Source organism: Pogona vitticeps, chromosome 3, assembly GCF_051106095.1.
Source record: "Pogona vitticeps strain Pit_001003342236 chromosome 3, PviZW2.1, whole genome shotgun sequence".
Lineage (NCBI taxonomy): Eukaryota > Metazoa > Chordata > Lepidosauria > Squamata > Agamidae > Pogona > Pogona vitticeps.
In genome coordinates, this window is record NC_135785.1 from 238,919,905 (window position 1) to 238,940,719 (window position 20,815).

A 20,815-nucleotide genomic window follows, 5' to 3' on the forward strand; every position below is an offset into this window, starting at 1 on the left:
AAAGAAAGCAAAAGAGAAAGAAAATTGCTCACTTTCCATTGTGACGACAAAGAGAATTCTCAATATAAGTGGGCAAGGTTTTGTCAACTTAAAGTAGCAAGTACTGTATCAAATATGTGACATTATAACATCACAGTACAAAACAGGAGAAATGAGACCACAGCAAAATGGGGAAAATGCAGACTGCAGGCCATCACTCTTGTCCCCAATTCAATTTTTGTTTGAAAAAATTGTCCAGATAATTCCTTTGTGCCTTCTGGGTTATGGGAGACAATTTTACTACATTGGGGGTGGCTTCAATACCTCTGGACCCCCCGCATCCTTCCCCAAATTGCACTGATGGTTTATGGCATTGGTATACAATTCAAGATCCAGGTTCTTAGTAAAATCATTAACAGCCTATGTAGGATCATCTTCATTATGATTCCACTTCTATTGAAGTCATCAGGAAAGGCATCATTCTGCATTTACCATGAACTAATCAGAAAGTATGTACATAAATGGCCTTTCCTGAAAAGGGTGGATATTCTCCTTCAGCTGCCACTGAAAAATTCAATATTTTAGTTCTTACTTGCTTTTATCAGATTCTGCAGTGTGTACTGGGTTGCTTTATTGCTGTAATTACTAGTGGCAGGTTTATTGCGTTTATATAGTGGTTGCTTATAAATTGCTTATAAATCTTTCTGAGCACCTTCTTGTTGCAAAGACTAATACATTTTATAAATAAGTGGCCAGAATTCTACTTTTGATGTACAGTATAATGAAGTGCAGATGCAATGGCAAATTGCTGCTAGTTAAGGAGTTGATGCTTGTATTCCTCATCACGAGTCATTTACACGACTTAGCATGCAATAAGGAATACAAGCAATGACTCTTCAATTAGCAGCAATTTACACTATTGCATCTATGCTGACATTAATAATAACAGGATTCTAGTCAACAAAATAGCAACAGTAAACAAGTCCTTGAATATCTGTAACTGTGCCTATGTGGCAATCACCTTTCAAGGGGTAAGGACAGGATGAATGACCTCAGCAGGAGAGAATATGGACAGAAGAGGGGCTCATGGTCTTAGCTGAAAAATGTTTCACAGAAATGCAGTAGACCAAAGCAGACTCTCACCTTTCTGGATATCATGGCCAGATAAATATAGATGAAGCTCAAAACAAGGTCACTGGTCAATATTTTTACCTCGCCCACTCTTTGTTCTTGTCCTCGGCTTTCAGCAATCCTTGCATACTATCTGACAGATGTCCTGTTGACCCGACTTGGACAACTTAATTTGTGCCTACAGCAAATTTAAAATTATGGATTTTACATTTAAAATTATTCAGGGGATGGATATAGTGGATAGAGAGAAGCTCTTTTCCCTCTCACACAGTACTACCGTGTTTCTCTGAAAATAAGACAGGGTCTTATTTTAATTTTTGTTCCAAAAATGCAGTAGGACTTATTTTCAGGGGATGTTTTATTTTTTCCATGGACAACAATCTACATTTATTCAAATACAGTCATGTCATCTTCTTCTGGTGGCTGCACAATGGGGTTTCACTTAACTAGGGCTTATTTTTGGGATAGGGCTTATATTACGAGCATTCCGAAAAATCATACTAGGGCTTATTTTCAGGTTAGGTCTTAGGGAGCAGGGATCTATTATCATGGTCCGCCCTCGAAGGCTACTGGATCCGATTGGATTCCAGGATGCCATGAGAGGGGTTACGGCTGACCTGGCTGGCGCTCCTGTCGAGGCCCTGGTTGACGGCTGGCTCACCGCCGCGACTAGTGCCATTGACACGATCGCACCTAAACGCCCTCTCCGCCGCAGAGATCGCCCGGCGCCCTGGTTTAACCAGGATCTTCGGGTGTCGAAGCGGGTCAGGAGACGGCTGGAGCGCAAATGGAGAAAGGACCCGACGGTTTTCAATCGTATAGCTGTTAAGGTCGCAACTAACCTTTACCAGTCTAAGGTAAAGGCTGCCAGTAGAACTTACCTCGCTAACCGGATAAGTGAGGCATCCAACCAGCAGGCGGAACTATTCCGTATAGTACGTGACCTATCCGGAGTTGGCCCGGGAGATAGGCCTCCCCCTAGTCTTACCCCGGACCAATTTGCAGCATTTTTTAAATCCAAAGTGGAGGCCATCCGCCGGGATCTCGCTCCTTTTTTGAATACAGTGAGTCAAGTTGGGATGTCCAGCGCTCCGTCTTGCCCGGTGTCTTTTGACTCTTTTCAGCCCGTATCGCCCGACACTGTGGCCAGGACGCTTGATCGCTGTCGTGCCACCACCTCCTCTTTGGACCCCTGCCCGGCCTGGCTAATCAAGGCAGCCAGGCCCTCAACAACGGAATGGGCTACTGTAATAATTAATGGGTCTTTCCTTGAGGGTAGATTTCCTTCTGCCCTCAAGGAAACACTCATTAGGCCCATAAGAAAGAAACCCAGTTTGGCGGCGGACGAAATTGGCAACTATAGGCCCGTCGCCAATGTTTCTTTCTTAAGCAAGGTAGTCGAGAGGGTGGTGGCCGATCAGCTCCAGGCGTTCCTGGATGAAACAGATGCCCTGGATCCATTCCAGTCGGGCTTCAGGCCGCGCCATGGGACAGAAACGGCATTGGTCGCCCTGTGTGATGACTTATTGAGGGAGGCCGACAGGGGCAAAGTGTCTCTGTTGGTACTCCTCGATATCTCAGCGGCCTTTGATACCATTGACCATGGTATCCTCCTGGGGAGGCTCGCCGAGTTGGGGATAGGTGGCCGGGCCTTTGCTTGGCTCCGTTCCTTCTTGGAGGACCGTCCCCAGAGAGTACAGCTTGGGGAGAATGTTTCGGCCCCGTGGTGCCTTAATTGTGGGGTCCCACAGGGGTCGATCATCTCCCCAATGCTGTTTAATATCTACATGAGGCCGCTGGGAGGGGTCATCAGGAGGTGTGGAGCGCAGTGCCATCAATATGCGGATGACACACAGCTCTACATCTCCTTTTTTCCAACTGCAGGAGATGCCGTTCTGTCCCTTCAGCGTTGCCTGGAGGCTGTACAGGAATGGATGCAGGAGAACGGGCTGAGGCTGAACCCGGACAAGACAGAGGTACTGAGGGTGGGCGCCCCCACACCTGGGGACATGGGAAACTCCCTCATTTTTGGGGGGGTGACCCTGCCCGCCAGGGATGGGGTCCGTAGCTTGGGTGTCCATCTTGACCCGGCGCTCACCATGGAGACCCAGGTGGCGTCCGTGGTCCGTTCCGCTTTTTTCCATCTCAGGCGGATAGCCCAGCTGCGGCCCTACCTTGATGTGGGGTCTCTCACCACTCTGGTGCATGCGCTTGTAGTCTCGAGATTAGACCACTGTAATGCGCTCTACGTGGGGCTACCTTTGAGATTGCTGCGGAAACTACAGGTGGTGCAGAATGCGGCGGCCAGACTACTCAGTGGGCTGAGAAGATACCAACATATCTCCCCCACTCTGGCCGCATTGCATTGGCTGCCAATCCGATTCCGCATTGATTTCAAAGTGTTAACGCTTACTTACAAAGCCCTAAACGGTTTAGGACCTCGATACTTGGCGGAACGCCTTCTCCCATCTAGATCTACCCGTGTCACTCGCGCGAGCCAGGAGATAAGGCTGAGGAGCCTAACGCCGAGAGAGGCCCGAAAGGAAAAGACCAGAATCCGGGCCTTCTCGGCGGTGGCTCCTCGCCTTTGGAACAACTTGCCCCCTGAGATTCGCGCGGCTCCCTCGCTGGGCATTTTTAAGAAACAACTAAAAACATTGATGTATAGGCGGGCCTTCCCAACAGAAAACCCTTGACGATCTTTTTTCTTATTCTGTTCTTTATTATTATTATTTTTTTTATTTAAGTTTCTGCTGTAAAGTTTTAAAATTACATTGTTGTTTTTACTGTAAGCCGCCTAGAGTGGTCTAATATGATCAGATAGGCGGGATAGAAATAAAATAAATAAATAAATAAATAAATAAATTTTCTACCACAAGGTAGAATCAGGGGACATCTACTGAAATTGAGTGTTGGGAAGAGTGAGAATAGAGAAAAGAAAATAGTTCTTGACCCAGTGTGTTGTTAGTCTGTGGAACGCCTTGCCACAGGATGTGGTGATGGCATCTGGCTTACATGCCCTTAAAAGGGGATTAGACAGATTTCTGGAGGATAGGTCCCTTGCAGGTTACAAGCCATAATGTGGATGTATAGTCTCCAATCTTAAAAGGAAGGTACTGTACATCAAAATGCCAGATGCAGGGGAGTGGTGTCAGGAGACAGGTATCTAGTTGTCTCCTGTGCTCCTAGAGGCATTTGAGGGGGCCACTGTGAGATACAGGAAGCTGGACTAGATGAGCCCTTGGCCTGATCCAGCAGGGCTCAGGTTCTTATGCAATTTGGACTGTCACCTGGATAAATAAGAAATTTACGAGTGGCTATGGCTCTTGACTCTGCACAGTCCCTGAATTCTCATATGTGTAGTATGGGCCTTGACTTGGACTAGCCTTGGACTTCCTTTATGGATCTCAGCTTCCATCTTGTTGGCAACCATAGTCCAGGACATTTACAATAAAAACAGATAATAATACCTTATTTAATAGAAATAGTATAAGTGAGAAAAGGTGGATATACAGGCCATAATATTTGTGTCTGTGGCTAAATCCAATTGTTAGTCCCAGATACAGTTAAATGAATGGAACCTGCTAAGTCAACACTTTTCTCAGTGTAATTGATTTAGTGGATTTACTCTAGCTGGGACTAATGAACTTAGGCTAAGGAATGGGAGCATTTATAAATGGAACTTTTAAGGTTTTAGAGCAAATGCCCGTAGAAAGAATAAATAAGAAAAAATACACAATATACATGTAAAAAATACAAGCAGCACAAATATATCAATCATGATTAAAAGAATAAAGATAGATAACCATAAAAATTACTACAGCACTACAATTACCAGACTGAGGACCAGCTCTTTTACAATAGAATATAGTTGCTGCTTGCTCATAAATCCATCCCACATTGTCCCACTGATACTAAGCTGTATCAGACACCACACAAGGCACTGGTGATATGAGATCACTGCACTCCTGAGGACAATCATTGCATGGGAAATAATCATATAAGAAGCCCTCCCACATGATCAGCCAGTTGTAACATAGACAAAGCAGTGAAAAAAGAAGACACAGAGAATAACATCCATGCTACTTCTAAAAAGGCATTCTGTGTCACAATGGAAGCATATCACAGGAAAAGATAAGGCAACTCACAAAACAAAACATATGAGACATAATCCAACAAGCAGAATAGTGACACATCTCTTTCACTTCAAGGTCACTGACTACTGGCAAAACTTTGAAGATATTGGCCAAAATTCTGTTTTGTGGCTACACTTCAAAACATGAAGTTGTTCAATTTGTTACTAAATTTGCACCAGGGTGGAAATCATATGAAATAAGTCATTTTACAGACACAATTGTGCAAGTAGCTATGCAATCAGACACACAAACCATCAACAAACTTTATGCCTGTAGTAACAGGATTTCAGTCACTATGAACAATCTCGATTCAAGAGCTTCCTGGAAATGAGGCATTGGTTTTAATACCTGTAATAGCAGTTTGGCCTGGCCTTGTGCATCTTCAATAGCATCATTAAGGGTTAAGCCTGAAAATGAGAAGAAAAAAATTAGCTACTTTTTCTGCCATACCATGTATGATTCTCAAATCTGACAAGTTATGTCTAAATAAGATGAAAAGAAGCAATTCAGATAAAAGTATCTCTTATTTGCACAGAGTGTCTGTAATAATTTTATTAAACTCAAAGACAGTTCTGCTGCTTTTAAAGTAGTATCATTTGCTATGGTCTGACAATTTTACTCTCATGCATCTCTGGAAAGAAAATCATTCCCTGATGTGGAGCCAATTTAGTTTGGCTTGAAGTCAAAACAAATCCTATTTAAAATAATAATAATAATAATATCTAGCCACTGTTTCACTTCAGTTTACTGAGCAATCTGTGGCACACAGGAAATCTAAAATTTTAACCTTAAAGTTTGTCATGGTTAGAGAAAACGTCCTTCCACTCGAGGGTAAGAAAGAGTTCGTGTTCCAGTTTTCCTGAATAATGACAGGCAGGTGTCAAGCATTACTAAATTTGGAGAGCAACCAACTTCTTATTTACAAACCATGAAGGTAGTACAACTAGTGTTAACATGTCAAGGTCATGCAATGAAACAACTATTGTAGCTAAGGGTAGATAACTACAGATCAGAGTCAAGACTTAACATACAGTAATCTCATGTCAATTGAAAATGGATTTGCCATCTAACCAAAACAACAAACTGTGTTCTAGTCAATCCTTCCTGCCAATATTCAGGGCACTGGAATGGAAAGAATTATACTGAACCACAAGCAAAATAGATGGTGTCATTGGAAAAAGCTTGATTTAGTGAATAGCACCAACACAAATGACTTCCTGAGACTTATGGGGTGTGTCTCATGATAAGGGAAAAGGAGACATGTCAGATTGGCACAGACTCCTCTATCAAAGAACTGGCACCACATTTGAGCAGCATAGTGCTGAGGTTTAAAACTTCATTGCAGCTAGAGAGCAAAGAAGACTTGCAGGCAGATAATGGAGGAGGCAACCAGGCAAGTGAGACAGATCAGTGAGTGTCAAAATGTAAGTGACACTCAGCTTGATAATCTCAAGGCCCTACAATTTCACACTGACACAAGTAAAGCAAGCAGGGAAAGAGATCTGGGCATTTAGCTAAAATGAACACCATTTCCAGAGTGCTGAAGTACCAAAAGGTGACCAAGACTCAGAGTTGAGTTACTTCAGTGAAACAAGAAGGAAATGATTGGAAATGACTGGACTACACTGAAAAACAAAGATTTAAAAATAAAATTAAAGTTAAGCAAAGAAGGTTGCAGGAAGGATTATTCAATGGCCGAAAGAGGATGGCACTCAGAGATGTTCAGGACGGGAAATCCCTGCAACTGGAGATCAACCTTTAGAGACACATGCAGTCCACCAAACTATGGCTAATGTTTTCAAATCCTCTAGTGCTGCTAATAGGTCTTGGTATAGCTGGGAAAAGCTATTGGTGCTGCTCTTGGAAGGAGCAGGCCTCCAGTTCTTCAGCGTGGCTTGGCTTCTGCTTCTTCAATAGAACCTCCTGTACCTTCTTCACCAACACATTCTGCCAGTTGCCGAAGGTGCTGGGTCTGAGAAGCTGCTCTTGATCCCAGGGCCACATGCATGGTATCTAGAATGATATGGCTATTGTTCTAGAAAATACATGGTATGATGATGATACTGATGATGATTATTGACACTACAATGATCTCTGACATTGCAATTCCAGAAGATGCCAGAATTGAAACTAAAGAACTGGGGAAATTAACAAAATACAGAGATCTGGCAATCGAAACATCTCACTCACAGATGAAACATACAGTACCTCAGTGGTCCCCATGGCCATTGGGGCTGACCTGATTCAACAGTACCCTTATGTATTCCCCAGCCAGAATGCCCACATCAGACAGTTCCTTAGACAGCTCCACAGTCAACATGTTACTGTTTTTGTCTCCCAAATCAACCACGGGAGCTATCAATGCAACATTCAGAGCCACCTTCTGCCTTCTCCTCCTAGAGTATGCTGGATCAAACAGCAGCACCCTCAAAGCAAAGGAGAATTTGTTTATGTTGCACACTCCAATTTCTCTTCTTGCAACTAAAGTATTTAAGCTTTGGTGGGAACTCACCTGGTTATGGGTAGCCATTCTGCCATCTCTGGCCTAGGAACAGTGATCTACACTGTGTAATCTGCTTCATGAAGCAGCTCATGCCATTGAGCTGATTATCAGAGTGGTATAGTGACTGAAATGGTGAACTAAGGCTCAAGAGATCTGAAATACCTTGGACCAGTCCCAACATTCCTTCTAAGCTGCACAGCTGTGCAGCACTGCATTGGGACTGCACAGCCAAGCCAGCGTTGCCACCCATTTCCTTCCGGTCATGGCCAGAACCCTGCATGCACAGTGCGGGCCTCTCCACCCAATGCTTTGGAAAATTAGCGGAAATGCTCTTTCTGTCCCAAAATCACCCTGGAGCACAGAAAAATGGCAGGAGGAAGAGCAGCACACCAAACTGAACTCATTAAAGGAAAGGTACAATAGAAATATAAGAAACAATAACAAAATACAAAATCTTATTAAGTTTTTTAATAAAAGGTTCAAATAAAATATATACAACATTGTGTGAATACAAATACAAAAATATGAAGAACAAAAAAGGAGAAAGAAATGTATTCTAGTAGTCAAGGACTAAAAACATACAGCTCTAAACAAACACTATGCATACATAAATGAAATTAAACCTAGAAGGTTATATATAATTGCTAGCAAGAACAATCAATGAAGATAAATTCAAATAAACAATAGAAAGAAAAATACTAAAATGTGGATTTTACTACATGACTGAATGGGGGGAAGGGATTTTGTCAAAGGATCAGTTGGAATGAGGGAAGAAAATGTTTTGGAAATATAGGATATTCATTGTACGGTACTAGTACAAAGCAAGCCAAAAATCTCCTAAAATGTCACAACAAGCCTTCAGTTTTTGTGCTTGGAAGAGACAAAAATAGCTAAGGCAAACATGAGAACTACTGTAAACCAATATATTTATACAACATCCTGCTCTGAAAGCACTTATGACTGGGGAATCCTGGTAATATCATTTCTAGGATTAGAAGATCGATAATTTACGTTCCCTCGCTTTTCCCACCCTGCTATTTTCCTTAAGGAAAACATCAGGAAAAATGCTGCAAATTTTGTAGATACATTATCTCCCCACCCCTCCGTTTGTCTCTGGATCACTCACAAACCTTTGAGAAACCCTAGATTTACTTCATGGCAATTCAGAGAACTCTTGCCTCATTTCACATGAATCTGTTTATCAGTGGACCAACACAGCAGTTTTAAAGTCAATTTTCAAATGAAGCCACACTGCTACAAAAGATCACACACATATTTCTCAAAAACATCATGGCATTACTCTGTATGAATTACCTAATGGATTTGAGAGTTGAGAAATTATGCTTAACTAGGGCAAGAAAATGATTTAGATAATAGAAGCATGGGAACAAAGCACAGGGAACAATTTGGAAAGCCTCCAAGTCACATCAATTACCAACTAATTACATTTGTAAAAATACATATTCAGTTGAAATACTATTTTGGAATCCAAAGCCACAGTTTTAGGTACATTAAATGGGACATACTTTTCAATAAGTGACCACAATCCTATTGCCTATGTACACTGGCATAAGTACACCAGCATAAATTGCAATACTGTAGTAAACTAACGCTAGGTAACAAGGTGTCACTTGTATTCCTGTTGTCCATCGATCACATGACTTGGCACACAGTACAGAATACAAAGAGCAACTTATTAACTACTGACAATTCACTGTCTCAGTTTACACCATTTCATTTATAGCAGCATAAATTATCAATAGAATTCTGGCCATTATGTTTTGGATCAGGGTGCAAAAAACTGCATTTTCAGTTTCAGTTTCAGTGAACAGATACTTTACATAAGCAAACTGTAAGCCTCCAACATTAGAACTGCATATACAGGGTCAGTACTCAAGCAATGATCTGATTAATTTCTTTATTTATCTAGAGAAACATGTATTACCTGATAAAATGCATTCTTTTAGAAAACTTTTACATAACCATAGTATTCAGTATTTGTTGCTTTTGCCTGCAGGTGAGAGGAAATATGAACTTAATATGCAGCTGGGACTGCAGAAATGCTGCCTGCCTCATCAAAACTTTTAAATATCTCACACTGTGCAGATCTGATCAAATATTAATATATGTGAACCCTGAAACAAATAAAGGATTGCTATCTAGCCTGATTAAAAGACCAACTATTTTTAACTCCAACACTACAGAAGAAATCCTAAAGAAATTGTCTATAAAACTCACTCATAGCACAATCCTAAACATGGCAGTTTTAAATCTGAAAAGATATACAGAACTTTTTCCCTTTGTGTAAGTTAGCACTTCTGTCTCTCATTCCCTCACTATCTGCTCCATTGGCTCAATCCATAAAGTTGAGTCCAAATGGTTATTATTGATCATATACATGCTTTCTTCCTCTATCTCCCATTCTTCCAATGATTCTATTCACCAAATTACACATCTCAGTAACCATCTATTTTCAATGCAAGACAACACTGAGCGAATTACTTAATTGAAAAAAGCATTTCCAAATCATCATTCTTCTGACAGGTGAGATGGAAGCTTCAATCCACCTACCAAGAAACTTGCATTATGAATGTAAAACAATATTTAAAATATTTCACTAGCAGTACAAGGCTTCACAGAAGTCCCAGAAAGTTCAAGGTGGAGTTTACTTTCAGGAGAGAATGTACAGCAAGGAAGAGGAAAATGCCATTCTCTAAATGTTACAGGGGCTCAACTCCATCAACCCCAGTCTGCGCAGTTGCTGTAGCCCAACATTGTCAAGAAGCCTACAGATTTCCCACTCGTGTTATACTGTACAGAAATACAATCAAAAGGGGCATCCAGATGTCGCTGGACAGCAGTTCTCATCAGCCCCTCAACTGGCTCAATGATAATAAATGATGCGAGTTGCAAATCAGTAACATTTAGAAGGCCAAACATTCCCAATCTCTACATTAGTGACTCAAGCACAAATATTGTAGGATCTGTAACAGAGATTCTAACGTAATTTGTTGCTCTCTCTATTTATATAGATTGTTTAAAACAATAAAAGCTACTTTTTACTGTAATTCAGATGATACTGCTGAAGATGATACATAACTTCAGGAGTTGAGCTCTGAGTTTGTTTGCTTTCTTCTCTCTCCCAGATCTTGCTGTTCCTTTTTTCATAAACATTTCTCTATTAAAGATTGTGTATCTAGAGGGAACATCTTATCTTTTAATCTCCTTGTACAGGAGTTGGGGGGAAAGGTGCTTCCTAAATAGTAAGTAAAAATACCATTATCCCCATTACTATCAGCGATCAACAAGTGATGAAGGACAATCTGCTGCTCTTTATTCACCATATGCAGCCTTTTTTAAAAGCACATCAATAACCATCTCTTCAACTTTCCTTTACTTGGAGATCTTTCAGCACTTGACTTCACAGAATATTATAACTATTTCCTCAGTCTTAATATATACAGTACTTGGGAGCAAGTCTTCAGATACAGTGAATTATAGCTTTTATTACTTATCTCCATATTTGCAATTTCTCTAGTAGATGTAATATAGACTGCATCAGTTTGCTAACATATTTAACTTGCTTGACATAGCAAACCATATAATAGCTAAGTATCTATTCCCAGGGAGAAATCTGTACTCTGACTAGCAAAACATCAGCAGTTATTTTGCGCTACTGTAGAAAATCATGTTGAAGGTAAAGGAAAGCTTCTCTTAGAGATATGCTCAAATTTAACCTCTCTCTGCTTTTTCTCACTTGTAAGACATCTGTTTCCCTAGATAACAGAAATAGAAGTAAGAATCAAAAGAAGAGATCAGACTTGCCAATTTTCACCAACAGCCTGATAACATTTCATGCTCACGCATTTTCAGTATGAGTTTTTCCCCTTTTTATGTTTAAACTCTCTTCAATGCACAAACTTGGAGAGGAAATGCCACTATGACGAGGAAAAGGAAAATTTCTTTTCAGCAGTCAGTAAGTGAAAAGCCATTTTAAATATGCCAGCAGAAGGCTACTATAAGCCTCGTTCTGCAGTAACAGGTGAAAGCTGATTTAAAGTGTACAGTATTTTGAAACAAATAAGCTGCTGCCAAACCAGTGGAATATTTGAAATCCTTTCTGTTAAATTCTTATTTAATATACTGTACTGTAAAAAAGATATTTTATTTAATCTGTTGCAAGTCTGCAGCATCTTAGCAGTACTCTTGCAGTTTTGTCCATTTCAGTCTGACATATACGTATCAGCTTAGTTTTTAATAGCATCACATCTTTCAGTTGTTCTCTAGTATACTTGAAATGCTGAAGCTACAAAACTTTTTGCTTTCCAATTCAGGTACAACACAACTCTAACATAAATACAATATCAGGCAAGCCAATCCTCCATCTCATACTGCATTTAGGTATTAGGTATCACCTGTTCAGTGTTCAAGCAGCCAACAGCAAAATGATGCACCAGAAGAATTAATGCAATAGAATAGAATGAGAAAGGCATGTTGCATCAATGCCATCTCAGGTATGCCATTAAGCCTAGGAGGCAGTTGCATGATACTGAGCTAGTTTGTATCCATCTGTTGAACAAAATGGAGCTCTGATTTATATCCCAAAACTGAGTTCCAGCAGTGAAGCAAGATGTTACATGGAACTGAGTTCTGGTTTGTAGTCCCGGAAGCTGTTGCATAAAAGTGGCTTGTGCTTTGTAACTTATAAAGATGCTATGCTGGGGTTTAGTCCTCCATGACACATGGTTGGTATCAACTATGATTCATGTACATGAAGGAAATATGTCCAAAAACCAAGAATTAAATATGACCCAACCTCCTTGCTTTGCAATATCAGCTGCTGGAATATGGCCTCTGAAAGACTTCCCTAATTGTAACCTGGCCCCTGGCTGAAGAAAGATTCAACACCCCTGATAAATTGCAACCAATTTTATTCCCTTGGTATACCTGGTGTCCAGCGTTTCAAGTTAAATGTCAGTGAGCTCCTGGGTTTCTCTGTCCAAAAAGTCTGCTTGCCTAGGCCTCTCAACTGAATTCTGCATGTTAAACCTCTGCTTCCGATGCCCTTACTACTTCCTCTCCAAAATGACTCTCAAAAAGATGGTCAATGAATTCAGGAACTCTCAACACTCTCACCCAAGGTTGTTGTGAGGATAAACTACAAGGAAGAAGAACCATGTACACCACCCAGAGTTCACTGGCGGAATGGCAGGATGTAAATTTAACAAATGACAGCTATCCCTTCACATCACTTTTTCTTGTTTTGTCGTTAAATCGTGTCCGACTCTTCGTGACCCCATGGACTGGAGCACACCAGGCCCTCCTGTTTTCCACTGCCTCCCGGAGTTGGGTCAAATTTATGTTGGTAGCTTCAGTGACACTGTCCAACTATCTTATCCTCTGTCATCCCCTTCTCCTCTTGCCGTCACACTTTCCCAACTTCAGGGTCTTTTCAAGAGAGTCTTCTCTTCTCATCAGATGGCCAAAGTATTGGAGCCTCGGCTTCAGGATCTGTCCTTCCAGTGAGCACCCAGGGTTGATTTCCTTCAGAATGGATAGGTTTGTTCTCATTGCAGTCCAGGGGACTCTCAAGAGTCTCCTCCAGCACCCTCAATTCAAAAGCATAAATTCTTCAACAGTCAGCCTTCTGTATGGTCCAGCTCTCACTTCCATACATCACTATTAGAAAAACCATCGCTTTGACTATGCGAACCTTTGTCAGCAATGTGATGTCTCTGCTTTTTAAGATGCTGTCTATGTTTGTCATTGCTTTCCTCCCAAGAAGCAGGCGTCTTTTAATTTCATGGCTGCTATCTCCATGTGCAGTGATCATGGATCCCAAGAAAGTAAAATCTGTCACTGCCTCCATAGCTTCCCCTTCTATTTGCCAGGATGTGATGGGACCAGTGGGCATGATCTTAGTTTTTTTTTTGATGTTGAGCTTCAGACCATTTTTGCACTCTCCTCTTTCACCCTCGTTAAGAGGTTCTTTAATTCCTCCTCCCTTTCTCCCATCAGAGTGGTATCATCTGCATATCTGATCACATCACTTACACTGAAAAAATTACTACTCACACTTTATTTATTTGATTTTTATACCGTCCATCTAACCATTGGTCAATTTAATTTCTTGCTACTATCAAGATTTTTTATTTTTAAATTTTATTTTTTTCTTGTTATTACTCAGAAAGTTCATGATCTGTAATATGGAGGGAGCTAGATGTAGTAAAACTGCACAATAAACCAGTATTTTCCATTGTGATGTTTTTAAAAACAATGTTCTTAACTGAAACTGCACGTAACAGTGACAGCCAATGACCTAGACAAATTATATTTGGTAGTATCAAAACTGAGTTTGTAGAATAAAAAAATATTATTGAATCATGATATTTATATTACAGTTTTGTTGTTGTTGTTGATATGTGCTATCAAGTTGTCTCTGATTTATAGCAACCTTATGAATGAGCAATGTTCTGTCCTCAACAAAAACCCTGCAGCTTTCCAGTAGGGAGTCAGTCCATCTTGTAATTGGGTGTTCCTCTTTTCCTGCTGCCTTCAACCTTTCCTAGGATTGTCTTTTCTAGAGAATCCTACCTTCTTATGATGTGGCCAAAGCAGGATAGCTTTAGTTTCAACAGTTTTGCTGCCAGAGATAGTACAGCCCTGATCTAATCTAGGACCGACCTTTTTGTCTTTCTGACAGTCCAGGGTATCTGCAAAGCTCTCTTTCAGCACCACATTTCAAACAAATCATTTTTTCCTGTCAGCTTTCTTTATTGTCTAGCTTTCATACCCATATACATTGATCGGAAATATAAGAGTGTGGATGATCTTGGTCTTGGCCAGTGACACATCCTTAAACTTGATTATCTTTTCTAATTCCTGATTGTTGCCCTTCTGAGTCTCAGTCTTCTGATTTCTTGGCTGCAATCTCCATCTGGATTGATGACTGAACCAAGGTATACAAAATCTCTATTTCAATTTCTTTATTGCCAATAATAAAGTTATGTAGTTCTTCTGTAGTCAGATTTTGTCTTCTTAATGTTCAGCTGCAGTCCTGTTTTGACACTTTCTTCTTTAATTTTTCCTAAAAGTCATTTCTGCCACTAAGATGGTGTTATCTGTGTATCTTATTGATGTTTCTTCCACCAATTTTCAATCCACTTTTATCTGAATCTAGTCTGGATGTCTGGATATGTTCTGCATACAGACTGAAGTTAAAGGAGTAATATGCACCTTTGTCTGACACCTTTGCCTATAAGAAACCATTGTGTTTCTCCATATATTGTCCTAACAATAGTTGATTGTTTAAAATACAGGCTACACATCAGGCAAGGTTCCCTCTAAGTTGAACATGTGCAGGTGTGCCCCTGCCTCCCTCCACACAGCTATCTTCCTCCTCCATGCAGCGATCGCATTAGGTTCTGGTTGCAACGGAACCTTGTGTGCGGGGGGGTGGAGTCACACACACAGGGGCAAAGTTGTGCAAGAGAGAGGTGGAACCTCGCCCAGCAGAACTGAAAGTTAGAGGGTATGTTGATATGTGTGCTGAAATGAAGTGCTGAGGCAAAGTGCTGAAAACAACAAATGATTTACAGTCAAAGGATTTGCTGTACATTACACTTTTAAATGACATTACACAATACAAATGTAGAATAATAATTTTTTGCGGTATAATAAAGGTGTTGCATTCTTCTACATTTGTATTGACTAAGAAAAGGTTTCTTTGCCATTTGGTTTCCCCCTTATACATTAACTCCCTGTACCAGAGAAAGTAAGATATTTCACTGACAATGGTGAATTAACATGCTGCCAAGTAAAATGCAAAAGGATCAAGCAGCATGATTGTAGCAGGAAAATACTATACAACTCTCCTCTTCCAAGATGAGTTATATGTTCAAAATATATTTCATGAGACACCATGATCACACTTGTGTGATCATCTAGACATGGTGGTCATAAATGTCCACCCTGCCCCCCCCATTAATGAAGACTATAAATCACATCAACTGTCAAAAATTTAAGGTGAAACACACTATGTTCAATAAAAAGTGCATCAGTAGATAACAAGCTGTTATATCAAACCAGATAACTAACTAGGGAAGGTGAAGGTTAAGTGGTCAAAATCAAATCCTAACTACAGTATGTCCTTCAACAAATCCTTCCTACAGTTAGATTTAGGCGTCCTCCAGTCTCGAGAGACTATGGTAATGTGCTCTGTATGGAGGACTTGGAACAGCGTCTAGTGTGGCTGAGAAGGCCAGATCGAGAGTGACAATCCCTTCCACACTGAAGACAAATACAATCTGTCCACTGTCCAGCTCCCTGATTTTGCTGCTTTCGGGACTGCCTCTTTACCTTGGCCTGCTGGACAAGGGTCTCTTCAAATTGGGAGAGGCCATGAGGCACCGCCTGCCCCCAGGCTGAATGCTCAGATGTCAAGGTTTCCCACCTGTTGAGGTCCATTCCTAAGGCCTTCAGATCCCGCTTGCACATATCCTTGTACTGCAGCTGTGGTCTCCCTCTGGGGTGATTTCCCTACAGTAGGAGCCACTGAAACATTGATCTGGCATTTTTTAAACTAGTGTTTTCAAACTTTGATCCTTCAAATGAGTCAATTCCTAGAAACCCAAGAACAAGGATTCTGGGAGGTTCAAAACAGCTAGAGGACTGGAAATTGGAAGTCCCTGCCTTAAATGCTCCCTTGTTCTAGCAACACTTCTATAAGTTGAATCAGTATCATGGTTCTTACACCAGGGATATAGAAATGGGCATGAACCAGGAAAAATAGCAGTTCATCTCAGTTCATGGTTCGTTGATGTCCATGAAATTCTGAACTTTTCTGGAATGAACCATGGATCAGTTGCTTGGCCCTATAAAATAGCCACTGCCTCTAAAAAAATTTTTCTTCCCCACTGCCCCCACTGCCTTCCTACCTTTTGCTACTACCACCTCCGCCACCACTGCCATCTTGAGAGGCAGTTTGAGCATATGCCCACCTCTCAGCTAGGAGGTGGGAGCATATGCAGAGGCAGCCCCAGTCTGCCTCTAATTATTTTTAATTGGAAAAAAATGAGAGGCAGTCCCGGGTTGCCTCTGTACATGCGCAGAGGCAGCCACAGTCTGACTCTACAAATTTTTAAATTAAATTTATAGATTTCTTTCTTATATTTCTTTCCAGAAGCAGCTTGGCTGGCTCCCACAGGCTGGGATGCATCTGCAGATGCATCCAGCTTTAAATTTTTGGAGATGTCGCCTGGCCTGTGGGAGCTGGCTGGGCTGCCTCTCAACAACAACAACAAAAAAACTGTGGGAGCCACTGGGCAGCCTCTCAAGATGGTGGCAGAGGAAGAGGCAGCAGCTGCAAAAGTTAAGAAGGTGATGGGGGCAGTGGGAAGGGAGAGGGGCAGGCTGTGGGGAGGGGAACAAACCAGGGAGTCCAAGGAAACATAATAAAGTTTCTGGTTTGGGCTCTCCAGTTTGGAACTGACCCGAAGCTTCAATTTCCCATGAAGTTCCTGGTTCATTTTTTCGTTCATGCTTATCTCTACCAAGGAACCATCTTTAGCCCTAAAATGATTATTACACCTTCTACTTAATTTTACAATATAACAATTATTCTGTTACTGATAATGCTCAATTTAACGCTAAAGGATCATTATAGGGCCTGATTATTGGTTTGTTGTCATAAGATGTCCACTGGAGGTGCTTTTTCTGGTATATTAACTTCTAAGCTTTTCCACAGAACGCAGGGCTGACTAATTGACATATCAAAAGAGCTTTGAGTCAAAAAGGGATCTCCATCTCTCTAAAATGGTGATAAAATACCCACTGTTTCACACTTCCTGTTGGTCACAGTACTTCCCTTGGCCAAATGCGGTTCCAAGCATTCAATCTCAAGGGATAGGTTTTCACAGCTAGCCCATCTCAAAGAACTTCTTCATTCAAAAAGAGAACAAAGGTTTCCAGAGGTTTAAAGGAAAGAACTTGAACACTGACAAAGAGACGACTCTCACCAGCATGCTGCCTGGAGACACAGGGCAAGAACTGAGTGAAGTCCTAAGGGGAGATCATTTTTAACATGGAGAGGGACAGAGCAGAAAGGCCTAATAGCCAGCTTCAAAGTGAGAGGCCTCCAGAATCAAGTAAGCTTAGACTGTCATGGGAAATGCCATTGACAGTTATGTTTAGAAATCCAGTAAGTTAGCTTGTTGCATTGCCTGATTACCTATTCCATGTGATTTTCCCTTTAGTTGTCCTTGCAACCTTATAGCTTTTTCCTATTTTTGTCTTCTACCTTTTACTTCTTCTTAATAAAGCTTTTTTGGTTAGACTTTCTTTCTGATACCATTGTAAAACACTCCGAGGTTAAGAGCCTCATGGCACAGTAGTTAAACTGCAATACTGCAGCCAAAACTTTGCTCATGACCCAGGGTTCAGTCCCAGGTAGCCTGCTTGACTCTGACTCAGCCTTCCATCCTTCTGAGGTAGGTAAAATGAGCACCCAGCTGGCGGGGAGGGGCAATGTATAGCCTGCGTAATAAAAAATTTAAACCCCATCTCAAGAGCGCTTTAAGTGCTATGGGGTGGTATATAAGCAGCATGCATTTTTGTTTCTTCACTTTAAACTAAATCCACCAGCCAGGTCAATCATGACCACAATCACCTTGTAGTTGCCTATGTGTGTGCTCTGAGTGCAAAAGGATTCTAACCGGAAAACTGGAGGAAGGTGGCAGCCCTGCCAAAGAGTGAAGAAAGGGCGGTGAGGGGTCTCTGAAGTTCAGTGGAGTGCTTTCTGCTCATTGGGTCACCCAGCAGCTTTTCCCCCACCTGGCAGAAAGGGCAGTGGCAGCTGGAGTAAGGCTCAGAGGAATATACCCCTCATCTGCCCTATTGCCACATTTGTGCAGGTCCTTCAGAACTTGGAAAGCTAGTTTTTTAAAGAAAAAAATGCCACTCAAAAATTACCCATAACTGAAAAATAGTAGGAAGCTTTTTTAAGGACTACAGCACTTCACCTGTAAAAATCCCACCCAAGAAATTAGTACCTTGCCAAGGAAGTGCTAAATTCCATGAGTTTTAGTTATGTATAAAATACACATTTTCCCTCTTATAATCCTACTTTGGGGATCCAGAGAAATACATAACCAGGCTGAGAAAAAAAAAAGGCAGGTTGTGAACCAACTGAGGGTCCTCCTGACCCATCTAAGCAACCCACAGTTTAAATGACCCACACTTACTGTACTCAACACTGCAATGCCTGCCCGTAGACAAATGTGAAGGTATTTCTGCAGTAAATTCCTGCATGATCAGGTCATGCTGATGTTGGGCTCCACCAATGTGGTTGATCACCAAAATATTCTTGGCTGGATGGAATTGTTAATAGGAAAGGAGGTACAGTACAGCTATGTTTAATAAGATCCTTGTAGATGAATCCTCAGATTACTTAAAACAGGCTAATCACCCCTTTTTAAAAACCCTGCTCGCTGCAAGCCTACCCATGCTTATTTAGAAACACCATATGAACTCTATTCAATGGACTCGCTCCCTAATAAATATATTCCAGTTTACAGCCTTGAGTGGGATCCAGGTTTTGCCCTATTGACATCGACCCAGCCAAATCACTTGTCATGACTTACATGCCTCGAATTTCACTGGAAAGACTGAATTTGAATCCAAAACACAATCAGTGATGAAGAGCGCCCAGAAAATTGTATTTCCTTAACTCTCTTGGTAAATGCAATGCAATGCGATGGGATGGGAAGATCTAACCTAGGCTGTGTCCTAAGAACCCAGGCTGAAACTGACAAGGGCTCGGCGGTCGCTGTTCTGAGGTCGTGAAGCAGAAGGTGGCGTGTCCGCGGTGCTCGTGTGAATGAATGCCCAACCTCTCAAAGAGAACAACAGGGACTTGTGTGGCAGAAAAGGCTTTCGAGCGATTCAGAAGCCGCTCCCTCCCATTCAACGTCTTAGGAAGCGGAGTCGCAAGTCTTCGAAAGCCTCCGTCCCACAATACATTCATTCATCTTTAAAAGCTTTCCCCGCCACCCACCGGCAGAGTTTGGGCGAAAAGCTCGCCGCCACTTCAGCCTAGGCGCTCCGCCCGCCGCCTTCCCGCGAAGCGAGAGCGCCTAGGCTCTCCGCGACGGCACCCCGCTTTTGCCCGGCGGTCTGAAACCCTGAGGGGGGAAAGAAACCAGCCGGAGAGAGGAAGCCGACGCCAAAGGGGAGGCGACCGGCTCCTCCGCTCTCCGCCAAGCCAGTCCATCCCACGAACAAACTTCAGGGAAAGGAGGGAACCGTCCTCCATATCCGGTTCTCCTCACGGACGGGCAGAAGGCGGGAGACTGGCCGCTGGGCTTCAGTCGCTTTTTCGGCTTCTTGGTGCTTTTTTATTTTCCCCCGTCCGAGTAGGAGGGGAGGAGGAGAAAAAGAAGCGACGCGCTGCCTCCCGCTTCTTCCAGCAAACGCGAACAACAAAATGTCCCCGGTCCGCTTCCTCTTACTCACCTCGGGTGCAGAGCGACAGGAGGAAAAGGCAGGCGGCCAAGGCGGGAGGCGTCGCGAAAGAGCCGCGCTCCTCCTCGCGCGGCATTTTGGCGGCGGCGGCCCTTCTCCTCCTCCTCCTCCCCGCCTTCCCGCCCCTGCCGACTTCGCAACTGCGAGGAAGGGAAACGGCACGTCCTGGTCGCTCTCCGCCTCTGCTGCAAAAGCAGAGAGCCTCTTCCAAGCGGCCTCTGGATGGGTATCGCCGCCCAAACAGCAACCGGGAAGCCGAGGAAGGGAGAGGAAGAGTTGGGGGGCATCGGCGCCATCTAGTGGGGCAGACGTTTGCTGGGGCCTCTGGTCGTGTTTCGGCCCAAGTTCTCTGGAGCAACCTCGCGCGCCACAAATGAAGGACTTCGTAAATGGCTACGGGTTCCTTTAACTTTGACTCTTTGGAGGGCCACAACCCTCAGAGCCACGGGCGCGACGCACTGAAGTGCTGCCTTTGTGGTGGAGTTTATTTTCACTGCTCTCCCCCCCTCCTCACGAACTTACACAACAGCTAGAAGAAATGGAGGAA

At 42.4% G+C, this 20,815-nt stretch overlaps 1 protein-coding gene across 1 annotated transcript in view; it reads right to left on the minus strand.

The window, feature by feature from the left end:
- Nucleotides 1-20,485, minus strand: part of B3GLCT (beta 3-glucosyltransferase) — a 105,252-nt gene extending 84,767 nt beyond the window's left edge. The window contains exons 1-2 of the mRNA XM_072993761.2: nt 20,260-20,485; nt 5,595-5,653 (exon numbers count right to left, since the gene is read on the minus strand). Coding sequence (XP_072849862.2) covers nt 5,595-5,653; nt 20,260-20,344 — 144 coding nt within the window. The 5' untranslated portion in view covers nt 20,345-20,485. The remainder of the gene's footprint in view (nt 1-5,594; nt 5,654-20,259) is intronic.
- Nucleotides 20,486-20,815: the final 330 nt, after the last annotated feature.